Below are 24,812 nucleotides of genomic sequence, written 5' to 3'. Positions count from 1 at the left end.
GTCATGGTGCAGGCGTCCCCTGTACCACACCAGGAAGCACAAAAGGGCTCAACACTCCATCTGCTGTTGGACCCGCAACAAAAGGTTTTTCAGTAAGCCAATTTATCTGTACCTTCCAGCTCGGAAGTTTGGTCTATAGCATTTCCATGTGTTAGTAGATTCTAAAGAAACTGCCAGACAGCTACTTGGCAAAGATGCAGGTGATGATGATGGCTGCAGCAGCCACTACACAGCAGGTGACAACGGCTGCAGAATAGCCCTCACCACATTCTGCCCACTGAGTCCTGCGGAGGTCTTGCTCTTGCTTTGACCTAACGGTGCTGGTCTCAAAGAGCCGTCTTAGGCCAAAACCTGAGCAGGAGTTGAGTGAATAGTCACAAACCTAGTGCTACATCAACAAGGTTTCAGGCATGAATGTAAAACCTCTCATTTTGGCATATATGCATCTATCAGAATCGTAACAAAAATAAAACAATATATTTCAATCACAATACATGTGCAAACATGCCTTGAAAAAAATAAAAAGAAAAAAGGTAGCTTTGGCTAAAGCTACTAGCTTACATACTTTTTACAAAAATAGGAATAAAGTAGGCAAAAATAGGCAAGATTTTTGCAGCTCATCTGTATTAATTTGCCAGCTCTTTACTAATGCATACTGCTTTTGCTTCTATCAATCCTTTCACAAGCCATTCGGGTTTTCAGCAGGGAATAGATAACACAAAATGTAGTCACTACGAAGTGACTCTCGAATTTGTAATGCGAAGTGCTATGCTTGCCAGGGATCTCATGGCACAAGTAGAAACCTTGTGACAAACTCCAGCTTGTGCAATGTAGTTGGAAGCTAACCGATACAGCCTTTCTGCCCCAAATATGTTAAAGTGCCCAGGCAGTACCTTCTCCACGAGACCTCTGTCCACCAACTCCATGAGGCGCTGGCAGCTTGCAACGTAGTCACTTACTCTGCTGTAGGGAAGCCAGTCAATCATGGATCCATCGTACACCACATCTCCGCTGAACAAAATCTTCCGGTCTTTGTCGTGTAAGCAAATACTGCCTCTTGAATGACCAGGCATGTGCATGACAGTAAGCTGTCGGTCTCCGAGGCTGATCACATCCCCTGCAAACAGATGTGTTACAGGAGAACATACGCATTTATCGTGTATATTGAACACCACAGAAAGCGTACGACCTACCCATGTGCTGAGAGTTTGTACATATTATATATATCCACAATAATGGGAGCAGGACATTTATTTTCTTGCTGTGTGCCAAAAAGGCATCCGAAATACACCTGACATTAATGTATTTTCCAGTGTTAGTTAACACGGGTTGTATTAATTGCATCTATTCCCACCCCAATAAACTAAACAATGTGAAAAGAAATGTGTTACAGAAAATAAAGCAGGAAACAAACAGAACACATAATCCAGGTCTCCTGCAAATTAAGTATTTCACAATTAATTATAATTTTACCTCCACTTAATTAGTCTAGAATTCCACTGCTGCTACTTTGAAAGGCAAAATTGTTGAGAGATACTAGTTTTTTAGCTTAAATAATAAGTTTTAATTAGAATAAATTACTTAGGGTTATAATATGGTGTGATTTATGCTGTTTGCTTAGCTTTACTTGGCATGAGTAGCTAGATTTGCTGAAGCATTTAGGCTGTTAATTTTCTTAGTAATTTTCCTAGCAGGTGTCTAAGAAAAATGTCAATAACACACTGATGTTTTGGTGTTGTTTTCCCCAAGTCTGTGACTTTTCAGTTCCCCACGTTCTGCCAGCGAGTGCAGGTGCACAAGAAGCGTAAACCAGAAGATAAGGAGGCTACAACTGTCAGCAGAGGCTGCAAATCAACAAGGTAAGCGCAGTCAATGTTCAGCCCGCCTAGACACAGAAAAGGAATCCAAGAAGATGTTACCAAACACCAGACCGAAAATCACCACTGGACTAAAAAACAGGGGAACAGCACGTGAGAGGCAGGTGTAGAGATCGCATGGGTGTAATTGTCCAGGGGTTTCTTTGTTCAACATCCCTCACTTTTCGAAGGCACCCAGCCCTAGCTGACCCTGCCGCTGTACCTTTCTATTAAATTACGTATTTTTATAAAACCTGATGCCTGAGACTCTGCTGCGAGAAAACTGGGGTGGAGCCTGAAGAAGGAGGGAGCACGCCCGAGAGTAAGAGCGTGTGTGTGTGAGGAGTGGGAAGGGGAACCCGTTGGCTTCACAGCGAAGGGACCCTGGTCGCGGCAGTGACAGACTCGGGTGGTGTGTGCGCGAGTCCTTGACTGTGTGTGAATGCTCGGTCAGTGGCTTCTCCTTTAACAAAATGACAGAACATAAATTGCTGGAGGAGAATCAGGAGCAGCCTACACATATTTTCTTCATCTCATTCAAGCAGATGTACAAAAATAGAACATTCTTAACATAAGGCCATTTTTTTTTTGCCAGCTTAAATGTGAATGCCTTTTCATTGTACTAAGCACTGAACTGGTACTTTCAGCAGAAAGTCAGTCTAGGGATGGAGAACAGGCCAAATGAGTCTGCTGTTGATTTTAAATTGTAATGCCAGCTAATTAAAAATGTGCAAACCCCATTAATTTACAGGTGGTAAATAAGTAAACTTCAGGGCTGTGTAGGGAAAGAAGACCAACATATAAGCAACCTTCTCAGAAGCAGCTGCTTAACGACTGTATGAAACAGTCCTAAAAGAAATAACATCCAGTAACATCACAAAACAATGCTTAAAAATGTAATATGCATTTCAAGTTCCAAGGAGAACAAGAAAAAGTTACCAAACCTCTAGTGATTTAGCAATCAGAAAGTTACAGATCTGCCTAACACCAGAGACAAGCATGCCACAAATTTAGTAAGACTCAGCAAGCCTAAAGGCACTTAACTCTTGAAAGGCACACCTTTTGTGATAGGACCTCTGGTACTCAACTGAAAAGGATTACTGAAAATGATAGAACAGCATTTGGAAGTCACCGAAGAACTAACATCTGACCATGCTGTACCCAACACGGGAACGGACCCCTACGTTTGCAGAAGCAGCTAGTTTCAAAATTATCAGAGAGAATTTTTTAGCAAAATTCTCTTTCAGGGAAATGTTGGGAAGCCTTGGTAGGAGAAAGCGATAAACTTGAGTTGATGGTGCAGAAAAATGCCTATTTTGGTGAATGAAACAACAGTGGTGGTGTTTCAGTGGTGAAGTGGCTGAAGGAAAATATTCCCATGGGTTTCAAACTGCTCCTGGCACTAAAAAGAGTACAAAGAAACAGAATATGGCATCCAAAATTTAAAGGAGAAATGTGCAGAATTTAAGAAATAAAAGGACTGGGACAGCTGAAGGGAACTGTGAGTTTTAGAAGATAAAAGTGACAAGGAAAACAGTAAATGGTAAGGCACAATACAAGTAGATGCAATTTTAGCTACAACAGCCAAAATTAGAAGTGCTTGGAAGAGCTGATAAGCTTAAGGTAATGCAAAAACTAAACTCAACAAATGAAGTAAACAATGTGCAAATAAAAGCTGTGGTTTTGGCCTGCAAGAGAATATGCCGTACTCTGTATTTTCAGCATTACTGGATAACCTCACCCCACAGCAATGACACATGCACAGAGATGACATGCCACTTCCACGCAGTATGTCTCAATGAACGTTAACTTAGAAACTCTAACGTGATTTTGACAGCGAGTGTGCTTGTTCTTTTACAATATTATTTTTTTAATTTTTAAAGACAAACAAACTCCTGTTGATTGCTTACAGTCACATCAGATCTGGATGGGGCGCTGAGGAACCTGGTCCAGTGGGAGGTGTCCCTCCCCATAGCAGGGGGTTGGAACTAGGTGAGCTTTACGGTCCCTTCCAACCTAAACCATTTTATGAATCTATGATTGTAATTAATTAATCTTCTCTGAAGCCTTCACACAGTTCAATTCTGCTTTTCCAAGCACCTATGTGGGATGGCCTAATAGAGCCAAGAAGAGACTAAGTCCCCTGCAAAAGGTGTCACCTGTCTGTCAGACAGCTACCCTTTAACTTCTGCTTCACCGTATTGTACAGCTGGGGGGTTTGCTGCCAAAATAACCTGTCACTGTTATCCATAAGACAAAAAACGGTATTTTTTTTGCCTGCCATGTCACACTGATGTGAACTCTGTAAACCAAAAACCGTATTCACTACAGTAGGTATTTCAATAAATGGCTTTGTTCTTTACACTGCTGTGCCTTGACAGTTTAAAAATCATAGAATCATAGAACGGTTTGGATTGGAAGGGACTGTAAAGATCACCTAGTTCCAACCCCCTGCCCTGGGCAGGGACACCTCCCACCAGCCCAGGTTGCTCCAAGCCCCGTCCAACCTGGCCTTGAACCCCCCCAGGGATGGGGCAGCCACAGCTTCTCTGGGCAACCCGGGCCGGTGTCCTTAAAGACCACCTAGTTCCAACCTCACCGCCAGGGCAGGGACACCAAAAATAATAAGGGTGACCGGAGGCCCGAACCGACTGACATACTGTTAGAAGCCTCAGGCTAAACCTGTAGTGCTCGATTAGTCCGTCACTCACTTTCTAATCACTATGATTCTAAGGAAAAAAAAAATCCCGCGCGAACAGGCACAGAGATCAGGCAAGCAGAGGGTGTTTTAAGCACGTTTCTCGATTCCCGTTCGTACTTTCATCACCGAAACGCAGCTTTCACCCGCCAGCCCCTTCTCCTGCCCCACTCACCCTCCTGCAGCAGGCGGGTGGGCCGCACCGGGGGGACGCGGAACTGCCGGGCCCGCCAGCCGGGCCGCGGCGGCCGCGCCACCTCCCGCTCCCACAGCCAGGTGACGGCCTCGTAGTTGTCGCCGCGGAGCAGGGCCGCCGCCTCGGCGCTGTGCACCGCCACCTCCTCGAAGTGCTGCAGTCCTCCCGAGTGGTCGAAGTGAACGTGGGTGGCCACGGCCAGCAGCGGCCGCGGGCCGGGCCCTTCGGCCGGCGGCAACAGGCCGGCGTCCCGCAGGTAGTCGGGCAGGCTGCGCAGCCCCAGCCCCGCGTCGATCACCACGTCCCGCTGCGAGCCCCGCACCAGCCAGATGTTGGCCCGGTTGCCCGACTCATAGAAGCGCTCTTGGATCCAGAAGATGCCGTCGCCCAGGGGCTTGTGGGCGAACCACTCCAGCGCCGACATCGCCCGGCCGCCGCTCGCAGACGAGACTCCCCTCACCGCCGCGGCAGCGGCGGATGGGGCGGGCCCTGGGCCGGCCCACTGCGGCAGCCGCGGGCGGAGCGCGGCGGCGGGTGAGTGAGCGAGCGGGGGAGCCCTGAGAGGGGGTAAGGGAGCTCTGAGGGGGCGTGAGGGAGCCGTGAAGGGGTCCGGGGAGGGCGGTGTGAGGGAGTCGTGAGGGAGTCCTTAAAGGGGATGAGGAAGCCCTGAGGGAGCCTTGGGGCAGGTGTGGGGGGTGGGAGCCCTGAGAGGGGGTGAGGGGGGATGAGGGAGCCATGAAAGGTTGTGAGGGAGCTCTGAGGGGGGTGAGGGAGTCATGAGGGGGAGTGAGAGACCCTGAGGGGGCGTCAGGGAGCCGTGAAGAGGTCCTGGGGAGGGTGTGAGGGAGTCCTTAAAGGGGGTGGGGAAGCCCTGAGGGAGCCTTGGGGCAGATGTGGGGTGAGGGAGCCCTGAGAGGGGGTGAGGGGGGTGAGGGAGCCCTGAGGGGGAGTGAGAGACCCTGAGGGGGCGTCAGGGAGCTGTGAAGAGCTCCTGGGGGGGGTGTGAGGGAGTCCTTAAAGGGGGTGGGGAAGCCCTGAGGGAGCCTTGGGGCAGATGTGGGGTGAGGGAGCCATGAGGGTTGAGGGACACCTGAGGAGGTGACTGAGCTCTGAGAGACCCCTGAAGGGGTGTGAGGGCACCATGAGGGGGCCCTGAGGGATGTTGAGGGGACCCTGAGTGAGCCCTGAGAGGGCTGGGGGGGCCCAGATGTGTGAGGGTGTGGAGGGGTTGAAGCCCCTTCCCCTGTCACCTCAGGGCTGAGCGCTTCCCAGGGCAGGTGGACAAGACCTGTCTGTGGTGGGGAAAATGAAGCCATAAAGGTGGTGAAGGGAGCAGGGGGAGCCTCTGGGGGTGTCTGGCAGCTCGGGATGGGGGTGGTGGTGCGGTGGAGGGAGAGTGTGGGGAGAGGGAGCAGGAGAGGGCAATGAGGAGCTGATGGGCGGTATTCCCGATGTCAAGGGCTTGTGGCCATCATGACACGTATTTTCACCCTTTTACCTTCAGGGGCAACACCTACAATAGTGAAAGCTCGCCTGAGTCTCCTCACACCCGCCACCATTGCACCAGCCAGCGGGGGACCCTGTTTCCACGGGTCTTTCTCTCCTGAAGTCCTCTGCAGCCTTCCCCTGACTGACTGCCCAAGCAACAGCGTACGTAGTTGTGAAGGAATTTTAAAAGCTTAAATCTGAAATTCGCCTTCTCATTTTATAGAGTAAATGACACACAAACTATCCATAAACACAGAAACGTGCACAGGTGCTCCATTGGACATCCCTTGTGTCAGCCAAAACACAAGTTATCATGGTAACTTTGGCATGCTTGTACAGCTCCATTTTTCCTTCACAGTTTCTCCATCAGTCAGACCAGTTTATGGTGTCAGTAGACATAAACCTTCTAAGCCAGTATGCTTGAAAACATCACAAATTTCAGTAAAACTGCAGAGTTGAAATACCACTACTTTTAAAGCTTGTTACTTCTCATCAGACTAATGCGGTATTTCAAGACAGTCTTAGGAGAATTAATTTTAAAAATGGACCTTTATATTCACTATATGTAATGCAAACAGTGTGCCTCTCCTTGCTAGCTGGACACCTCCCCTAACTTGTTTGTTTGTTTGTTTTCCTCTGTTGTTGGTTCCCTTTTTTCCCACCTAGATAATACAATTGCTCATGCTTGGGGCTTTACTGTATCTTTTATCTTTCTCCATTCTGCCAGGCTCACATCTTGCTTTTCATCCTGTTTTCAAATAAGTTTGCTACTTCTTTTTTCTTTTTTTTAATTTATTTTTTATTTCCAGCTAATTAAATGCTCAGGCTTAGCTTTTGCTTTGTTGTCTTTCTTAAAATGATTTATTTAGGTCTTTCTGCTTATTTTTAGACGCTTTTCTGTGCTGCCAGGTGATGTGGAAATATATGATGTGATTTTATTTTATCCAAACAGAGCTTATTCCTGTTGAAAATAATAAGTAGGAAAATACTTGCATCAGCCTGTTTCTCACTAGCACTTAATAAAAGGCCATTGCTTGCATTTGAGGGAATCTTGAAAGATCTTTATCTTAAGTATGCACTTCTTTGCTCCTAATCATAATTCTCTCCTGGATTCCTTGTGATTTTAGACAAGTGTATGAGAAGCTGTAGGTATTGCATGGTTCCATATTTCCTGTTCGAACTTGCTATCTCACCTGCATGCCAATGATGGGAATAGATGTGATGACAGAGGTACAGCAGTATGTCTGGAACGGACACCTTCTTACCAAGTAGGGTGCAATACACTAGCCTTGCAATTAACAGTAAACAGCATGTGGGATTTCTGGGCTGGGGCCTTGAATTGATCTTTACACAGTCTTGGGGAGTGAGCAGTAGCACATTGCTTCAGCCTGGCTTCTCTGGCGTCCCATTTCTTGACATCTTCCCTGCAAAAAATGCGTTCCTCATGTTTTGCTTTACTTGCCAACCCATACAATCCTGAGATGAAGATTGGTGTAACAGTAAAGGTGGTGATATGTGACTGTAAAGATAGTTTTGCAGCCTGTTTTTCTTTTATATCCATGGTGAAATATTTTAGTTAGAAACAACCTCCTTTTATCAGCAGTTAGCTTGGAATCCTTTGGTGCTTTTATCTTGAACCTCTTTGCTTTTGTCTCCTTATCAGTACCCAAAACTAGTTACAAAGATAAAGGAAAAAATAATCTGAAGGATTATTTGGTAATTGATATTGATAATCTGAAGAAGCCACAAGTGACAAACTGTTTTTTGGAGGAAAGCTCAAACTGCAAAATGTATTCACAGAACGTTCAAGGCCCTTGAACTTTTTTGTTTGTTTCTTTGTTTTGTTATCTTCTTTCTGGTTCTTCTGCCCTGACTGAACTCAAATCAGCGCGTCTAAGGTTTAGAAGAAGAAAGCTTAAAATTCCTGGATTAGGACGTTATTTCAGGCATGCAGAGGTGGCTAACAGAAATGAGGGAATGAAGTTGATTTTAGGCATCTACCAAATTAATAGTATGTGGAAGAACCTAAGATGGGCGTTATAAATGTCTTGCTATTTCAAATGATCTTTGAGAGTTGTTTTAAAATTACTGTAGTCTTTGTTAGACAGTAATTTGATAGGTAATATATATATGCATGCAATACATGTAACAAAAATAACTCTCTAAAAATCTGTAATATTTTCAGTAACTTGAAATGGCTGGGTCAGGTAGAGGAAGAGGACGGGCTGCGTTTACCTTCAACATTGAGGCTATTGGCTTTGCTAAAGGTGCAGCTCTGCCTGATGTCATGTGTCAGCCTCCACCACCATTTCCTGTAAGTACAGCAAGTTTCTTGTACCACACTCTCTGCATTCAGGTAAACTGTATTCACTCTTATGTTTAGATAATGTAATGAAATATAAGAACAATGCTAAGCACTTTAGGTCAGTTTTGAAGTACTTAATGTAAATAATTGTTTTTATTATTATTATTTCTTGTCCCTCTGCTAACTGTTTTCTCCAGTATTTAACTAGATTGCTTGCAAGATGTTCGTTCATTAAAGTCCTCATCATTATTTGGTTTTCTGGACATTACAGTAATGGAAACACGGGATACATGATTTTTTTTTTTAAATGAACTTACACTAGTCTTTGAAGCTGTGAATGGATTTGCTGATTTTAGAAATTTACTGCTGATGCAAAGATTTTGGATTATTGTCTTGTACCTCAGTAGTCAGCGCTTGAAAATAATTTGAAAATAACTGAAAGCTATTTTGTGTAATTAAGGAAACTTAATTGAGATTTGGCATTTGGGATGTATTCAAAAATTAAAGGGGAAGAAAGAGCATGTTCTGACTGCGTTTTGCAGGGAATGCAGGGAAGCTTGAACAATTTTGAGGTGGAAAAGTAGTTCTTACAGTGTTGCAGTTTTATATACAAGAGCTTCCCAGTTATGTCAGGATTTGATCAAGGTGCATGATATGATACAGAACTTGCAAGTTTGACATATAATTGGCGCTATATTGAGATTTCGCTGAATAGTTATTTCACCCAAGGTTTTGACTTACTGAACCAGGTGTTATGTATCCTCTTAGTCCACTTTTACAATTAAGTTGTGTGATTTCATTGATGCTAAGCCATCTATAATTGTTCCTAATGTGAATGAGGCAGTCTGCTTGATAGCACAAGGAAACTGAATTCTGTGTGAACTAAACCTTCTGCGATTACAGTCAGCCGTGGATCAGCCTTGTAGGAGAATTACTAGCCCCAGTATATGTAAAGTACACCATGGAGGAGTTAAAGATGGTTTCTTCGTTTTGTGAACAAAGTTTCAGGACTAAATTAAACTAGTGCCATTCAAAAAAGTCAAAGTTAACCCAGTAACTAGGATCAATAAAAATTTCAAGATTTAGATTTAGTGATTGGGCAGTGACCAAAAGTATATTAGAGCTGTTGACTGACTTGCAGTGAAATTATTTTAAGCAGTGAATTGTTGCTGTTGCATATTTCTAATAGATACGTTCTGAGTTCTTAGGAATTCCTGTAAATGCAATTAAAACCCAATTAAGGAGCACCAGCTTACCATCAGCAACATTAGTGATTTAAAATGTTGGCTAGCTAGAAAATGTAGCTGGAAGCAGTAAGCTCCTTTCATGATCCAGCTCTGGGACTGTGATAGCACTTTGAGCTTTGCAACCTACCACTCAGGTATTGATTGTGCACCATCTGTCATGTGAGAGAAGCAACATCCATGCTGTAACTCTGCCTCTGTCTCTAGTGTTCTGTATGTTTTTAAAGCTCTTTTTGCTTATTTATCCTACATTTCCCAATTTCAAGATTCATAGTTCAGAAAAAAAACCCAAAATCCAAACCTTAACAATTCATTTAAATTCAACTGACACAAACGGAAATGTCTGCTACCTGGTTGTATGACAACACAACCTGTTCTGTGACAATAGTCGTGGAAAGGGTGTCTCTGTTACTCAGAGTAATCGTACTCAATGTAGTTAAGATGCTGTTTTAGAGTAGGTTAAAGCCAGCACTACTCTGACTGAAGAGAGAAGCAATGGTTTCTGAGCAAGTTAGGCTGGGGAAAACTGCTTTTAGCAATTAAGAGCTCAGCATGTCTACAAGTGTTAGTACTCTTTTTTTTCTTGATTTCTTGATATATTTTTGCAGAGAGATACAGTGAAGTCATAAAAGGTATGAATTTAGTTGCAAACACAGTTATGCATGTCAGAATGCAGTAAAGTACACTTGTGAAGTAGCATAATGCATAGTTGCACTCTTCTGTGATTAGCTGTATTAATTGTAGCTTTTGTTAGTGTTCCTGTACATTTGATGGATATTAAGACCTTATAAATAATAAACATAATTTGTACAGAGTACAGACAATAAGCCAGTGCCTCTGAAAACAGGAGAAGACGAAGATTACATGTTGGCCTTAAAACAAGATCTTAGAGGAACTATGAAAAAAATGCCATATTTTTTGGCAGTAGAAGATGATCGTGAAGGTTTGTCTATGTTTATGTATTATTTTTGCTTATATCTTCAGTAGTTATTATTCCATGGAGGATGATGTAGTGAAATGCATGTGTTGAAGATGTATGGTATACTGATAATGAGGAATAAAAATTGGGAGCTTAAGATAATAGGGAATCTTTCTACTTACCACTTACTGAAGTTGTGGGTCACACCTACAAGTGCTGTAGCTGGAAAGCAACTCCTGTGTGAAAGAGAGAGGTATCAAAGATCTATTCCATTTGATATACAGTAAGAAACATTTAGACCAACTATATGCAGTTTTCTCAATTATATGCTAACCAACACAAGCAAAACAGGCATTTCTACATGTTAAAATACCCTGAAAATTTTGCAATGGAGCAAAGAAATCTGTAGTAAATACCAGTGTTGAAGTTTAGCTTCCATTTTAATTGTGTAAAGACATACTTAAAATAATCAATGTTATATTTAATAGCTGGACGTTCTAAAAGGTACTAATTTTTTTCCCCTAAGTCCATTCAGGAAAGATCGATAAGTATTACTGACAAGTCACCTGAAATATGAAGATTGAGATGAGGATAAGTGATTTATTGAGGCTTGCATCAGAAGCAGAGCTAGATTAGAATCCAAAGCTTGATTTTATTCCACTTGACCTAAGAATGTCTTTTGCTTATACGTAATTAAAAATTAACCGCTTTGTTATTGTGTGGTAACAGTAAATGCTCTGCTATACTTGGCCTCCAGTCATACATCATTATACTGCTGAAATCCAAGCTTCCTGGTCAGAAAACTGGGGTAGTGGGAAAGAAGGAAAGAGGAGCAGGGTAGAAAGACTTTAATGTCTGTTTACCTTGTTGTGGGGGTATTTTAAATCTAGCGGTCACAGGAGGTTATTACAGTCAGGATTGCTTCTTTTCATTTGTGATTTTTGCCTATTTCTATCGTCCTCCTGAGTGCTTGTTCTGAATGGTTTAAATGGCAAGTGCTGTTACAGGAAAGCAGGAAATACATCATCTTAGAAAATGCCACGTGTGTCAGACCCTAGGCCTAGTTAGTGCAATAGGCAGTCATTAAAAAGCTTTATAAAAAATTTTAAGAAATCCAAAGTGGCCAAACACTAAATAATCTTTTCCTTTCTATCTTGTGCTGATTTTGAATAATGAGAGCTGACTTGAACTCTAAAATGTGAGGTTTAATTTACACCCCAAAACCATCAGAATATTTTCTGACCAAATATTAATGATGTCGATACGATACAGGTACATCTCCTCTAAATTTTTGGTATTTTTTGTTTATGGTGTAGTGGTGAATTCTAGAGTGTGTGAGGCTGTTTGAAATTTTTTTTTATTATTAGGCTTTGAATGTAACACTAATTAACACACCTTACTGATTGTCCACTTGTTCTTGTACTAAAGCACTGTTAAAAATGGAGCAGCACTCTGCAGTGTGAGCAGTGAACACACTGCCAACCAGATGTTGTGGCTCACAAAAGGCAGAAAATTTCCTCTGACCTGCAGCTGGAGCCCAGCAGTCACCAGGAGGCAGCAGGCAGCTGTAGTGCAGCAGGAGCACGGCCCAGGGTGGACCCTGACAGTGCGGCCAGGTAAAACCTTGGTTATGAGGCAAGGAGAACAGGTCTTATCTTCATTTCCAGATCCCATTATGACAGTAGAAGAATTCCAAATTACTCTTTTATCACATCTCCTCTTTCATCTTCTGCGTAAACAAATTTCAGTTTCTTTGGATTCTCATCTCACTAGAGGTTTGCTGTGCTCTTGATCTTTGTCAGGCTTGAAGTTTGCTATTTCTATTTGAGGCATAAAAAAAGAAAACTGTTATGCCTGAGAGCCTGACAGGGTTATTTCCAAGGAACCAGTCACTGTATGAGAATATCCTGTCTCTGTTTTCCAGTGTGGCCTTGTGATAGTTCTTACTGTTTACCTCAAAATCATCTTTGTTTCTGCAGCCTTCTTTCTGAGATGCAGTGATCTGTCCTGTTGCTGAGTATATTCCTTAGTAGAACTGCCAGCTTTGAAGACTGTTTTTCTACAAAAACTGGCAGTTGCAGGGAAAGCGGGTAGACAGCCACTTGATAGACTCAAATAATGTTTCAAATGTTCTCATCATCTCCCTAAGGGTAAGTTGGTAAGTTGAGGTAACGTTTTACTTAACCTTTAGTTGTACAAAAATGCCTCATCTGAGGAGTGGGGTATAATTACATCAGTGGTGGTCTGCAGCTTAAAAAGCTTGCTTTCATCTCAGTCGCAGTATGCAGTTGTCTCTGGGACTGTATTATGTGGCAGAAGTGGCCTAGCTTTAAGAAAATCACTTTCTTCCGCCAGGGTAGGCTATTTTTAACTGATCTTTTCTGTTATCTGGTTTACAGCTCTTTTCTCCCCTCTATTTCATCAAAATGTCTGGTAGGACTAAGAGACAGACAGAAACTTCTTAAATTGGCTTTGCTATAAGAGCAAATGGATTGTTTTAAACCCTCAGCACAACATCTGTGAGCCAAATGCTCCTTTGAAGTGTGAGAAAGGAAGCATTTTAATTAGAACTGAGCTAGCTATCTTTCTTTCATTATTCAGGTAGTAAACGAAAGCCGCGTCTGATACTACCTCACAATTTTGATGTGTTAGTGTGCCATATAGGCTAGATTTTCATCATTCATTTCAACACTCACTTTGGTGTGTAGCAGGCATGTTCTATAGTAAGTTCTCTATTTTCCTCACTTCATAAGCTATGAATCATTCATATTTTTCCTGTAGGTATATCTGCTATGACTGTGTGACTGTCACCTTGGCAGTGGGTTCGTTAGCTGTGAGTGGCGAGAGTCAGTCAGACATACTTTTTTACAGATGGCATCAGCAATTAGTTCTTCCCTAAAGACCCTCAAGCTGAAACCAAAACTACTACTTCCTTTCCCTCTCTGTGCTGACAGTTTCCTATAGCATCTGTGAAGGCCACCTACATTAAATGCCCCTTGAGACACTGCCATTTTAAATGCAAGGTCTTTGTTGCATAGTTTTAAGTAGCTCTTCAGCTTGCATTTGTCATAACTAAGTTTAAAATCGAGCTTCGTCTCAGATGTTTTCCTTCTCCCTTCCTTTTCTCTGGTGAGTATGTTAGAATTCTTTGACTGTAAAGGTCACAATCTGTCTTTGTTACCATTTATTGTACAGTACCTACAAAAAGTCTCCCTGTTTGGGTAATGAGTTATTAGTGCAATCAGAATCAGTAATTTTGCATTACATGGCTTTTGCAGTTTGACACAGTAATTTGGTAAGAAAAAATGGGGCTGATTTAAAAATGCTTAAGTTTTGATATTGCTTTTGTCATTAGTGGTTGCACAAAAAAGTTTTTTTGCAGTGTAAGTGGATTTAATTACACTATATCACTACTGTATTATTTACAATGCATTTCTCAGTTTAGTTCTTGTGTCTGAAAAGAGGGTAAATGGACTAAAAGGTGTTGTTGCTGTTTAGGACACATCTGTGTTATGCTGCAAAGCTTTGCTGTTGCAGAAGTACTTAAAGTCTTGGGAGTTGATCATGATCAGTCTGGGAGGCAGCTTTCTGAGACCTGGGAATTCTGGATACTCTTCATGCTTAGCACAGTGGTGATAAATGACATGGGTTTTGTAGCAAAGGTTTGATTGTGAAACTGTTGAAGAGTAGAAGACTTAGTGTTCATTTGATGTTTCAACATAGTTTCCCTGACTATATCTGCATTTTAATTTTTTTTATGCTTTCCAAGCATAGAAGTATAAATTATAATAATTTTGCAGGGGTTTTTGGTTTTTTGTTTGGTTTTTTTTTTTGTTTGTTTTTTGGTTTGTTTTTTTTTGAGGGGGAAGGCAAGTGTTTTGATTGAAAGGAGATACCCCAAAAATGCAAAGCAATATTTGAAGCTTTTGCCATTTTTGGAGGGGGGATGTAAAATGCAGGTCTTGCAAGTACTTAGCAAATGATTAGTCCTGAGAATTACCATGAAAACTGCTCAAAGTAGTGACAGTAAACTGTTTTTTAAGTATTTGACAACAGCACAAGAAAGTGTTCAATGTGGGATTAAAAATACACAGTATGTTTAGTTACAGGAAAATATCAAGGACAGTGTCTGGATTACCTTTTTAATTAACTGAGTTCCATAACTCCTTGTACCCTTCTCTATAGCAATTGAGAGGTACAGTCAAAAGTACCAGGACATTGAAAAGGAGCATGCAGCATGGACCCCAGGTAATATCTGAGATTATCAAAGGCTAATTCTTTATTAACCTGTGAAATGTTTTGCTTTTTAAATGTTTGATTCTTTATCTTTCAAGGAATAAAAAAGTATGCAAACATGCAAATCCTTACTAAGTCACATATTATTTGATGAGGGTTATGCCACCCTTTGCATGTTTTCAGATGTAGGCAAAGTATGGTTTTGATGGAAAAAAAGGGGGGAGGGGAATCTAATTTAATTTATTTACGCAGTTGAAACAACTGATTTTCAAGCTTTAGCTCTCACTCTAGCTTTCCTTTTTCCATGGAGATCCCAGTTCTGAACTGGGAGCAAACATTGATGTTACTAAAAATAACCCAGCCTGATGTCTCAGTCACGGGTAGCTGCGTTTTATAACATTAAACTTACCCAACCGTATCTGTATAGCGCACCACTGCCAGCTTAATCATAGACTGTAAGTTGAAGGGCATGTGGTCCACTGGAAGGGCTGAACTTCAGCTCTTTTGCCAGTTGTCATTAAGTGGGTGAAATGCCAGTCCTTACACCAGTTCCTCAATTGAAAGTACAGCTAGAATTCCATAGAACTGTTGTGTGCTAAAACACTTAGGTATGCATGTAAATAGGATTGAGCATAACATGGGCCCCTATCTTTCCTTGGTGGGTGGCAGGGGGAGGATTACTGCTGTAAGTCATCATTCGTATATTTTAAAGTTATCTTCTGTACAGATTGGAGAAGACTCCCAAGAGAGATGAAGCCAAAGAAAAAGACCAAAAAAGGTATATTACATAATTTTAAGAAGCATTTAGTACACACTAGTTGAGTGATAGAAGACATAGTGGAGCTGATTAGGGGAAAAAAATGGTAGAAGTGTTAATTAGTCTGAATAATCAGGGCTTTTGGCAGATTTTTTTGAAATAATTTACTGGGTTTTGTGGTTTTTGCCTTGCTTCTGTAGGATATTTTAACTTATTGGAACAGATTTATCTTCCTTTCCTGCCTTTGGTATTGGTGTACCATATTAAGATATGAGATATGTAATAGTGAAAGATTGAAAAAAAAATAACAAAACTTTTTGTTCTGAAAGTTTGTATCTTTAGTCAACACTCCCCCTTCTAGTCAATGAATAGCTGGCTGTTGAGATTTCCTTTATGTTTTGGGTTTCTTAATTATCTTGTTTATTATTTGGTTGACTTTTGCATTTTTTTAAGCGTTTTACATGTGATTTAATGTAGGTTATTTTCTATTTTCCCTGGGTTTACTTTTTTTGTTTATTTTCAGCTTTCTTCTGCAGAATTGTGAACCAGATCCTTCAACAGCAGTTGGAGCTGGTATTGGTTGTTCTTACAGGAAAAGAGTTTTTTATTACACAGCATCATACATGTGTTTGTTTTTCAAAGTGTTTTCTGGTATGCATGAGTGTTATTTTAACTTCTCCATAAAAGTCTGTTGCTCTGTTGATGTGAAATAACACTTGGCCTCCTGTATCTAGCTGTCTGTTGTATATAGTTGTTTACTTTCGTGTTCTCTTTGTCCAAGTCCTTCATGTGTCATTTTTCAGTTCAAGGATAAAATAGAAAAAGAAATGGAAATGTGCAGTAGTCATGGAGACTGGCTCAGCTGGAAGCTTTGTTCCTTTTAAGAGAGTCTTTGAGAATTACAGTACTAAAGGTAGACTGCAAGATTCAACTGGAAATGAAATACTTATTTGCAAAATCTCTAAAGAAGAAACCAGTACATACCTACTTTTTTTTTTTTTTTTTCCAAAAGAAGAAACTGCATTGGCTTTTATAAGCCTGGATGCAATAGTTACCTCCCCAAGATCCAGTGAAATCATAAATGCTGATTTATTATTCCTTGTTACAATAATGTGTTTATCATAAACAAGGAGAGAATCACTGCTCACTGTGGGGGATTTTTCCTCTTTCTTTTGTGCCGGTTTCTGTGTTTGCTCTTAAAAGTACATTTTCTTACTGAATTGTAATGGCAATGATCATCTGACCACCAGAATTCGATTGGATTTAAAAAAATAGTAAAAATAACCTAGTTTTATTTTTTGGGGGGGAATCATGATGATACAGAGGCCATACAAAAGTCATATGAGTCAGGAGGTTTGTAAATAGCTGATCATTAGCCCTTCTGGTACATATCTTTGTTGTATTTTGAGGACAGCCATCTTAGGAGAGACTTTCTAGTTGAGTGGAACAAAGGTGAGGGAGTGGAGAGAATCTGCACCGAAATTCAAACAGGCTTCCTACCTTTCCACCTTCATAGATTGCAGGGATGGTTTGGGGATCACTACACAGTTACATGTACAGGGACGGCGTCATTTTTACACACCTTCCTTTTTCTGGTTTCCCTGAGTGTTTTAACCTAAGACCTGACCACCTGCCTTCTTAGTGTCAAAACTTTGGGTAGAATTCCACATCTGTCCCACACTTACCCCTGTCTGTGGACCACAGTATTCTAGATAGCAGCGGTGCCTGCCAAAAAACCCGCAAAAAACAAAGCATTGACTGGATTCAGCTCTTGTAGGCCAGCTGTATGCATATGTTCATAGCAATCAGATGTATGCATTTAAGCCTAAGGAACGTGTTATTTGGAAAGATTAAATTGTATGGCTTCACACCTCTAAGCTACATGGGTGTAAGGACCTATTTTGCATGAAGTTCTACTAACAATCGGTTAGTGTGTCTAATTTTGTGATAAGCTCCAGAGATGACCAGCATTTAGGGAAAGATCTTGCATGTCTGCTTTCATTTGCAGGCTATTTGTTCTATAGGCATTGTCTCTAAAAGCCTGCAGGGGTTTTTGCAGAGATGGTAATTTTGAATCATACTTGTTTTACTTAAAAGCTTACTTCATTCTGGATGTGTTTGCGTTGATGTTGTTCCTGTGTTATTACAGAGCAGCTTGACTCCGCTCAGCTCTGCGCAGTGCTTTTGTCACACAATCCCCTCCTAGGCAAAACACTGAAGTGAACTGAAGGTTATTTGTACCAAATACTTTTGACAAAATACAGTTGTCTTCTTAGCAGCTCTTAGCGTTCTGCTTGAGTATTGGGCTTGAGTATATGATAAAATACATAACCACATTGGGTTACTGTCTGCTGCAAGAAAGGATACCCCTCCATCAATGCATACTGTTTTTCTTTCTGATAACCACTTAGTGCAGCCTAGCATAAAGAAGGTGCAAGTTACCTAAGCTAGCTTGTCTGAGGGTACGTTGTCCATCAGAAGTCGTGTAGCTACACCAATATGGCACTTCACACAGGCAGTTTTACTCTGCTGAGAAGAGTTAGTCTGTGTTAGGTACAGCCCTATGTTCTAAGTTTTATGTGATCGTGCTGGATATAGCAGGAGAGCGAAAAGACGGTTACGTTGTGGAAACAGAACGTCTAATGGAGCGCTTTAAATGCTGAAACATCTCTCACTCCAGAGCTCTGTTTCTCCTCATCTGCTGTTCAAACTGACTCCTGGAATTGGGGAAACCTTAGTTTAAGGTGCTGCAATTTAGGTAGCTCTTGCCTGGGTATATGGAATGCTGTGTTTGACCTTCGATCCACCATGTAGTTAAGTAGCATAATGAGGTTGGATTGTAGGGAGTACTTTAAGATTAGGGGTGATTTAAGATTGTAGGCAGTAATTTAAGTAACATAAAGGTTATGTTCGTGAATCAAGAGGCTAGGTGGAAATATGCACTGTGGACTCATGAGATGAGAGCCGACTGTGCTCCAAAAGCCATCTAGCTGCAGTAACCATGCCTACTGTTCTGGAGCTAATAAACTGCTGTCTGCCTTTTTTACCTATCCATCTGAAGCACCCAGCTGTCATTAATCCGTTGCATAAGTTAGTAACACTAATGAGTTTTTTTATTTCAAGATGATGAAAAATAACCATTGAAATTTTAGTCTAGCTTCTTAACATATTGTGGGTATGTAGTTGAAAAGTATTTTGTGAAGCTGAACGTCATGCTTCGGCCAAAATTAGTTAACTGTCTGTTCAAAGTGAATTTCAGACTGGCCCTATAGGCATCACTTACATAAATGAGGCATTTACACCGCCATGAATAATGTAGCTCAAAGTCTAATGCAATTTTAGTACAGACATCATGGGCTTTCCATGGCATGCTCAAGATGTAAGCTCTTACAAGCAGGTAAAACAGAGAATTTGTGTCCTCTCATATTAAAAAAATAATAGCAATATATTTTATTTCAGCAGGTGCAAAACCAAAAAAGGCAAAAAGCTCTGAGCCTAAAAGTAATCTGGATGTGTTGAAAAAAATTGAGGTAAGATGTGCACACTGTTTCTAAATTGTACAATAGAAATTGCTGAAGGAAAATGAAACCTTTAGTATGTTTTTTGGTACAAATGGACTAACCAGATCAGCCTTTTTCTGGCCTTCTCTTGCTTCTCTAACAGACAGTTGTTCTGCAATGTGGTAGCACAGGGGAGAGGATAAAGATAGAGCCTGGCTGTAGAGAAACTATTTTCTTTGCTCCTGTTTGAACACTACGACCAGTTGTTCTTCACTGGGTAGTGATGTAGGCTAATGGTGAACAGCAGAGCTACTGTTAGAACTTACTGAAGAAGGAATTGGTGCCAGAGCGTTTAAATCTATTGCTGTTTTGCTAATCTACTGGTGTTGGAAATGAAACCATTTAATAAATTGAGAGGGGAAAAAACATACAGAAAGAGAAACGGGAGGAATGTGACTGATCTTGGAGGCAACTACCCACCATGTGGGAATGGGAAGCTTAAAGGTGAAACAGCCTATATTTTTTCTCTTGGTGATCCATCAGTTGTTTGGTGCAGATACATTATTATATACAGGATGTTGTATTGCTTTATGAAGTATGACATGGTCTTCTACTGACAATTATTCTAATGGTGGTAAAGGACATCATCATCTCAATTTATTACAGAAGACATACTTTTTTAGACTTCAGGTCTGATGGTTAATGCTTGATCAAGTAAGTCCTTACGAAGATCTTGTGTTTCACATCACGTTGTTTTAAATATTAACAAAAAACTTTTGCACAGCATCATTATGCTAGTTGTCGTGCTGTTAACTGCAGCATAACATCTTGGTTGTGTGGAGGATGTGCTGTTGCTGTAATGTGGGATTACCTTGTAAAAGAGATTGCCTTGTGACAGGAGTTGGAAAAGAAGGATGATGAAGAAGAAAAATCTGAAGATGAGAAAGACAAAACAAAAGACAAAGAAGGTGAAGATGATGAAGAAGCTGAAGAACCAGATGAATATGATGAAGAGGAGCATGAAGAGGTAGAATGTCAGTTTTCCTATTTACACAGTCAGATCCCACTCACGGAGTAGTGTGTTGGCTGTCAGCCAAAGAAGTGTCCCTAGCTTCTCTGGCACTGAGGGAGACTTGCAGTGAGAGGCATTATTACATCAGTTTTCTTTGTTGCACTACATTGTTTGTAGTTAATTTGAGTGGGTGTTTCAGATTTGTTACTCCCGAAGAGCTCTGAAAAAAGATCTTGCAAGCAGTTGCAAGTACACAAGTACACAAATCTACAAGTTTAAGTACATTTAAGAATGTGTCCTGCCATAATCAATACATAGAAGTATTCATTTTCATCATTAAAGCAGGGCACAAAATTTACATAAAAAACTAATGCCTCTTCTTTCATAGATATGAGAACTTCATTAGAGTATTTTTTTTTCTTTCCCAAGAAATAAGAAAAAACTCCTGTTACTGTTTTAAAATGTGGGTGTTCAAGTTCAGTTAAAACATGTTTCTTTCATAAATTGCCTCCTCCACAGATGTAGTGATAGATTATTTTTTTTCCCTTTTGTTTAGGAAAATGACTACATTTCTTCGTATTTTGATGATGGAGATGACTTTGGTGCTGGCAGTGATGACAATATGGATGAAGCAACATATTAGCTGCTGTTGCTAGGTGGTGCACTCCTCAAGCCTTACGCTACTTCAAGTATAATTTGGGAGGTAGGCTGAGTATCTACAGAACTAATGCTTGAGCTCTGTTCGTTTTAAGTATACTCTCCAAAAACATGTTGGACAATTCTTTTGAAGTGTACTACACTGTAGAACAGGATATGGGATCTTTTGTTTTGTTCTTTTGCCAAATGTTTTGCAGACAGATGCCTATTTAAGGTTCTCTGGAATGCCTAATGATGGAGTAAGCTCTAAGCCATTGTATTGCCTTTGCACAGAAGAATAATGTATGCATTTTAAACAAATTTGTGCCTAAGCATTTGCACTAGTTAATTCTATGCTTTAGCAGTCAAATCTTGAAAATAACAGTGAAATTCTTGATGACTGCAGCAAAAAAAGTTATGGCCTTTATGGACATAAGCTGCTCATATTTAGCAGCTGACTTCTCTGAAGAAATTTATGTAATTTCTGAATTCAGGTGACTGAAAATAATTGACCACTAAGCACTTTAATATAAACTGACTTGAAAGGACCTTAGTAATATGGACAGATAACATAATGAGAATATTTTGGTAAGCTATTACTCTTAATTAAAAGAACTTATTATTTCCCATATTTTGTGAAGAAGGGACTGTAATATTTAACAATGTGTTACATTACCTTTATGAATCAGTGTAAGTAATAAGGATAATTTAGAAAGAATACATGGCAGAATTTAAGACTGAGAAATTATGGAATCCTGGTTTTCACCAGTGGCACACCGATTAGTGAAGAGAATTTCAGTCCTTCACCTCAGTTTCTCTGCCTCTTTAGGCAATACCAACTCTCCTACCTCACAGAGCTGTTAAGTGAGATGGCAGGTGATAGCTATCCATGTACTTGTTAATGCATTTATTTACTTTTCTACAGAACAAACAAGACAGAAACTTAACAGACAGCAAATCAATACAAAAAAAACCCAAAAATGTAGGAAAAGAAAGTGGTAAAGTATTTCAATGCATGAAGTTTTAACTGGGAAAACAAGGCAAGAATGCTGAGAATAGCAAAACCAGAATGTTTGGGAACACGGATTTTATTTAAGAACCAACAGCTATAGTGTAGAAACCTTATTCCTGAGATTAGAAACTTGAGGAAATGACAGCATTCTCTGTTTCCCATTGTCCTTTGACAATACAAAATATTGATCAGTGTTATTTTTTATATTACTATTGACCAAGGTTAGGTTTTTGGTTTTTTTTTTTTTTTACTTTTTAAAAACATTCTGTTCTTGATAACTAGCGCTGCTATCAGGTCTAATGAACGAACAGTTTTAAAACAAAACCAATTATTTTATCAGCAAAAGAAAGTACGGAAGTTTTGTTTGTAGTTTGGCATTTTGTCAAGCAGTACTTGATCTCACGGCTGACTGGGAAACAGTACTGCATTATTCTGTGAACTTCTGTATGCAATAGGAATTTGTTCCTTAAGGTGTAGCTTTCAAGTGTTCTGATAAAACTCATGACAGATGTAAAGGAAATTAAAGTAAAATGCTATACAGGTCACACCTCAGAGGTATACCAATTTTATTTTGAAGCGTTCATAGCTATATAACATTTAATAAACATTCTGGTGCATTGCATAGGAAATGTATTCTGTGTGATCATTTTCTTTTAACATCACACTTGCCAGCAGTTGTTTCCTGAACAGGTGTGCCCGTTTCTTGCATGTGATACACAAGAGGAAGACAGATGTTGTGAACAAGGTAAGCATGGCGAAAATTAAATTTGCTTGCCTCGAATGTAACTGGTACTACCTTCTACTAGCTGTTTCCCTCTTTGCAAGGTAACTGAGACTCCTTGCCTCTCACACAAGGAATGCAAATAGATGGCTTTTGTCAAAGACAGAACTACAGAATTAACACTGGAAGAGCATTACTGCCCTAGTTAAGCATTTGGCCACAAGCTGTGGCTTGCCTGAACAGATACAATACCTTATTTTGTAGCAGACTGATGACTTTCTTCATTCATCATGCTGCTGATGGCATAGACAACTGCCTCTCTGCTGTACTGTTGAGAAATATTACTCTGGCAGAAATGAGGTCTTTTTCAGACCTTTGAACTATGGTCACCTCGGTCCTTCAGAGGGAACTGCTGAGGCGTAGGATGGACCCTCTAGAACTAGTTTAACAATGGGAAATAAGTCCAACACTTATGAACATGCAGAGTTCCGCAATGAAGGCACTTCTGAAATCAGACTCTGCTGTTCCAGAGGCTAACACTTGCAGCTGTTTTTATAAGTTGATTTTCTGATTGCTTAGAATTTATTGCTACTTACGTTGCTACTTCACAGAAGGCGGCACTGCTTTTAGTGTTTAGGAAGATCGCAATTTTTCATGCCTGTTTCTTAAGCCTCATTTCACAAAACTAACAAGTTCTCGGAACTTTATGCAGAAAAATTCCAAGTTCTACAAGGCACGCACAGGATAAACCATTAAGGCTGCAGTTACGGTATGCTAGATATGAATGCTATATGCAGCTACTGCCAACAAAATACTTGTTGGCCAAGGATTTTTATTTTAGATCATACATAAAAACTAGCCAAACAAATACAAGTAGTGGCCTCCTGTAATAAAACATGCAAAGTATATACAGCTAAGAATACATTATATGCACCACTTCCACTGCAGTCTAAAATAAAATCTTTATTTTACATATATTGTTTACGTTCTTCTAAAAGCAGAGGAGCAGAAGTATTTAAAATAAGACTTGCATCCTCATTCAGGATTATTTTACAAAGTTGTATTTTCAGCCTTTATAAAATAATTATACAAAGACTATTTGTAACAACATACTCGAAAATATAGCAGATTAAAAGCATGTACATGTTACATGATCCAACAGTGCAATATGCACTTAAATTTAAAACCAACTTCCTGATCAACAATGTGTTGCAATTAATCTAAAACATGACTTACCACTCAGTTGTTTTGGTTTTTGTTGGTTTTTTTTTTTAAACAAGTCAGTTTCTAAAAGACTAACTTTAGAGATTTTAACTTAAGTCAGATTTAAGTTCCATACAGAGCAGTTACACTGTTTATTCAGGGCTGAAACGTGATGATGCATTGCCCACTGTGTTATACTTGGGCAAAAAACGGTTAAGATCCCTGCAACCTGCAGAAAGCCAAGCCAGCTAATGCTTGTAGATCCCCACTATTGAAGTCCTCCAGTCTTGGAAAGAGACCTCCTACATCTTCTGATAAAGTTAACCCTTTAAATTAAAAATATGCTACATAATTAAACAGTAAAACCATGCGAGGCGCTTGAATAGAGTATAGTACGGTTCAATAAAACAGCTATCCCTTTGTGTTTTTCAAATGACTGCTGATCCTGAGGCAAATAAAGGCCCATCGCACTTAACTCGGCAACAGTAAGCCACGGGCTTTCCAACACGGTAAAAGCTCAAAGCCCAAGATAAGCGAGAAAACTATTCAGCTGTGTAACTACAGGACAAAAAGCAACAGTTAACCACTGATGCCTTTACTGGTACGACAGGATAGAGACCTTCCTGACAGTCAAACCACAACTGAAGTTATGTTCACATCTGTACTGATGGCCGTTTAATAGCCATCAGTTCAGATTCATGGCAGCAAATTAGGCTTATGTTGCATATCACAATAGCTAATTTCATGTTCTTTGACAATTTCTTCAGAAATGGAAGGATAAAGCATTAAAAATGTTGAGGTTTCAGAAATAGAACAAAGGGGAAAGCAGCAGCAAACAAGCTTGCAGCTTAGAACTGACACATTATGTACTGAGTTTTGATCCCAAATAGAAGACATTTGTGTTAATGTGCCAAAGCTCTGTCATCTTGACTCGAGCAAGTCACCTTTTAAAGTTTTATAGCCCTAGAAGCTGTATCACGTTAGCCACCATAAATTATTTTGTAATGCAGTTTTTCATACAGCCTTACC

General features: G+C 40.3%; 2 protein-coding genes across 4 annotated transcripts; one reads left to right on the top strand and one right to left on the bottom strand.

The window, feature by feature from the left end:
* Window positions 1-220: 220 nt before the first annotated feature.
* MBLAC2 (metallo-beta-lactamase domain containing 2) lies at window positions 221-5,251 on the bottom strand. 2 transcript variants are annotated; one of them, XM_054186151.1, is made up of 3 exons: window positions 4,730-5,251; window positions 894-1,117; window positions 221-351 (listed from the first exon to the last, which is right to left on the bottom strand). In XM_054186151.1, exons 1-3 carry the CDS (start codon window positions 5,172-5,174, stop codon window positions 340-342), a joined length of 681 nt encoding a protein of 226 aa, XP_054042126.1. In that variant the 5' UTR covers window positions 5,175-5,251; the 3' UTR covers window positions 221-339. The 2 variants fall into 2 exon arrangements, with proteins under 2 accessions (XP_054042126.1, XP_054042125.1); XM_054186150.1 differs by lacking the exon at window positions 221-351 and having other exon boundaries at window positions 732-1,117; window positions 4,730-5,246.
* POLR3G (RNA polymerase III subunit G) lies at window positions 1,115-22,971 on the top strand. 2 transcript variants are annotated; one of them, XM_054186153.1, is made up of 10 exons: window positions 5,184-5,284; window positions 6,255-6,400; window positions 7,366-7,506; window positions 8,424-8,552; window positions 12,135-12,322; window positions 14,892-14,954; window positions 15,655-15,720; window positions 16,223-16,350; window positions 19,159-19,229; window positions 20,098-20,226. In XM_054186153.1, exons 3-9 carry the CDS (start codon window positions 7,436-7,438, stop codon window positions 19,216-19,218), a joined length of 705 nt encoding a protein of 234 aa, XP_054042128.1. In that variant the 5' UTR covers window positions 5,184-5,284; window positions 6,255-6,400; window positions 7,366-7,435; the 3' UTR covers window positions 19,219-19,229; window positions 20,098-20,226. The 2 variants fall into 2 exon arrangements, with proteins under 2 accessions (XP_054042129.1, XP_054042128.1); XM_054186154.1 differs by lacking the exons at window positions 5,184-5,284; window positions 6,255-6,400; window positions 12,135-12,322; window positions 16,223-16,350 and adding exons at window positions 1,115-1,859; window positions 10,601-10,730; window positions 20,768-22,971 and having other exon boundaries at window positions 15,670-15,720.
* The last annotated feature ends 1,841 nt before the right edge of the window (window positions 22,972-24,812 follow it).

This window comes from Rissa tridactyla, chromosome Z (genome assembly GCF_028500815.1).
Source record: "Rissa tridactyla isolate bRisTri1 chromosome Z, bRisTri1.patW.cur.20221130, whole genome shotgun sequence".
Classification (NCBI taxonomy): domain Eukaryota; kingdom Metazoa; phylum Chordata; class Aves; order Charadriiformes; family Laridae; genus Rissa; species Rissa tridactyla.
The sequence above is the reverse complement of the archived record's forward strand: the minus strand, read 5'-3'. Positions and strand labels throughout refer to the sequence as shown.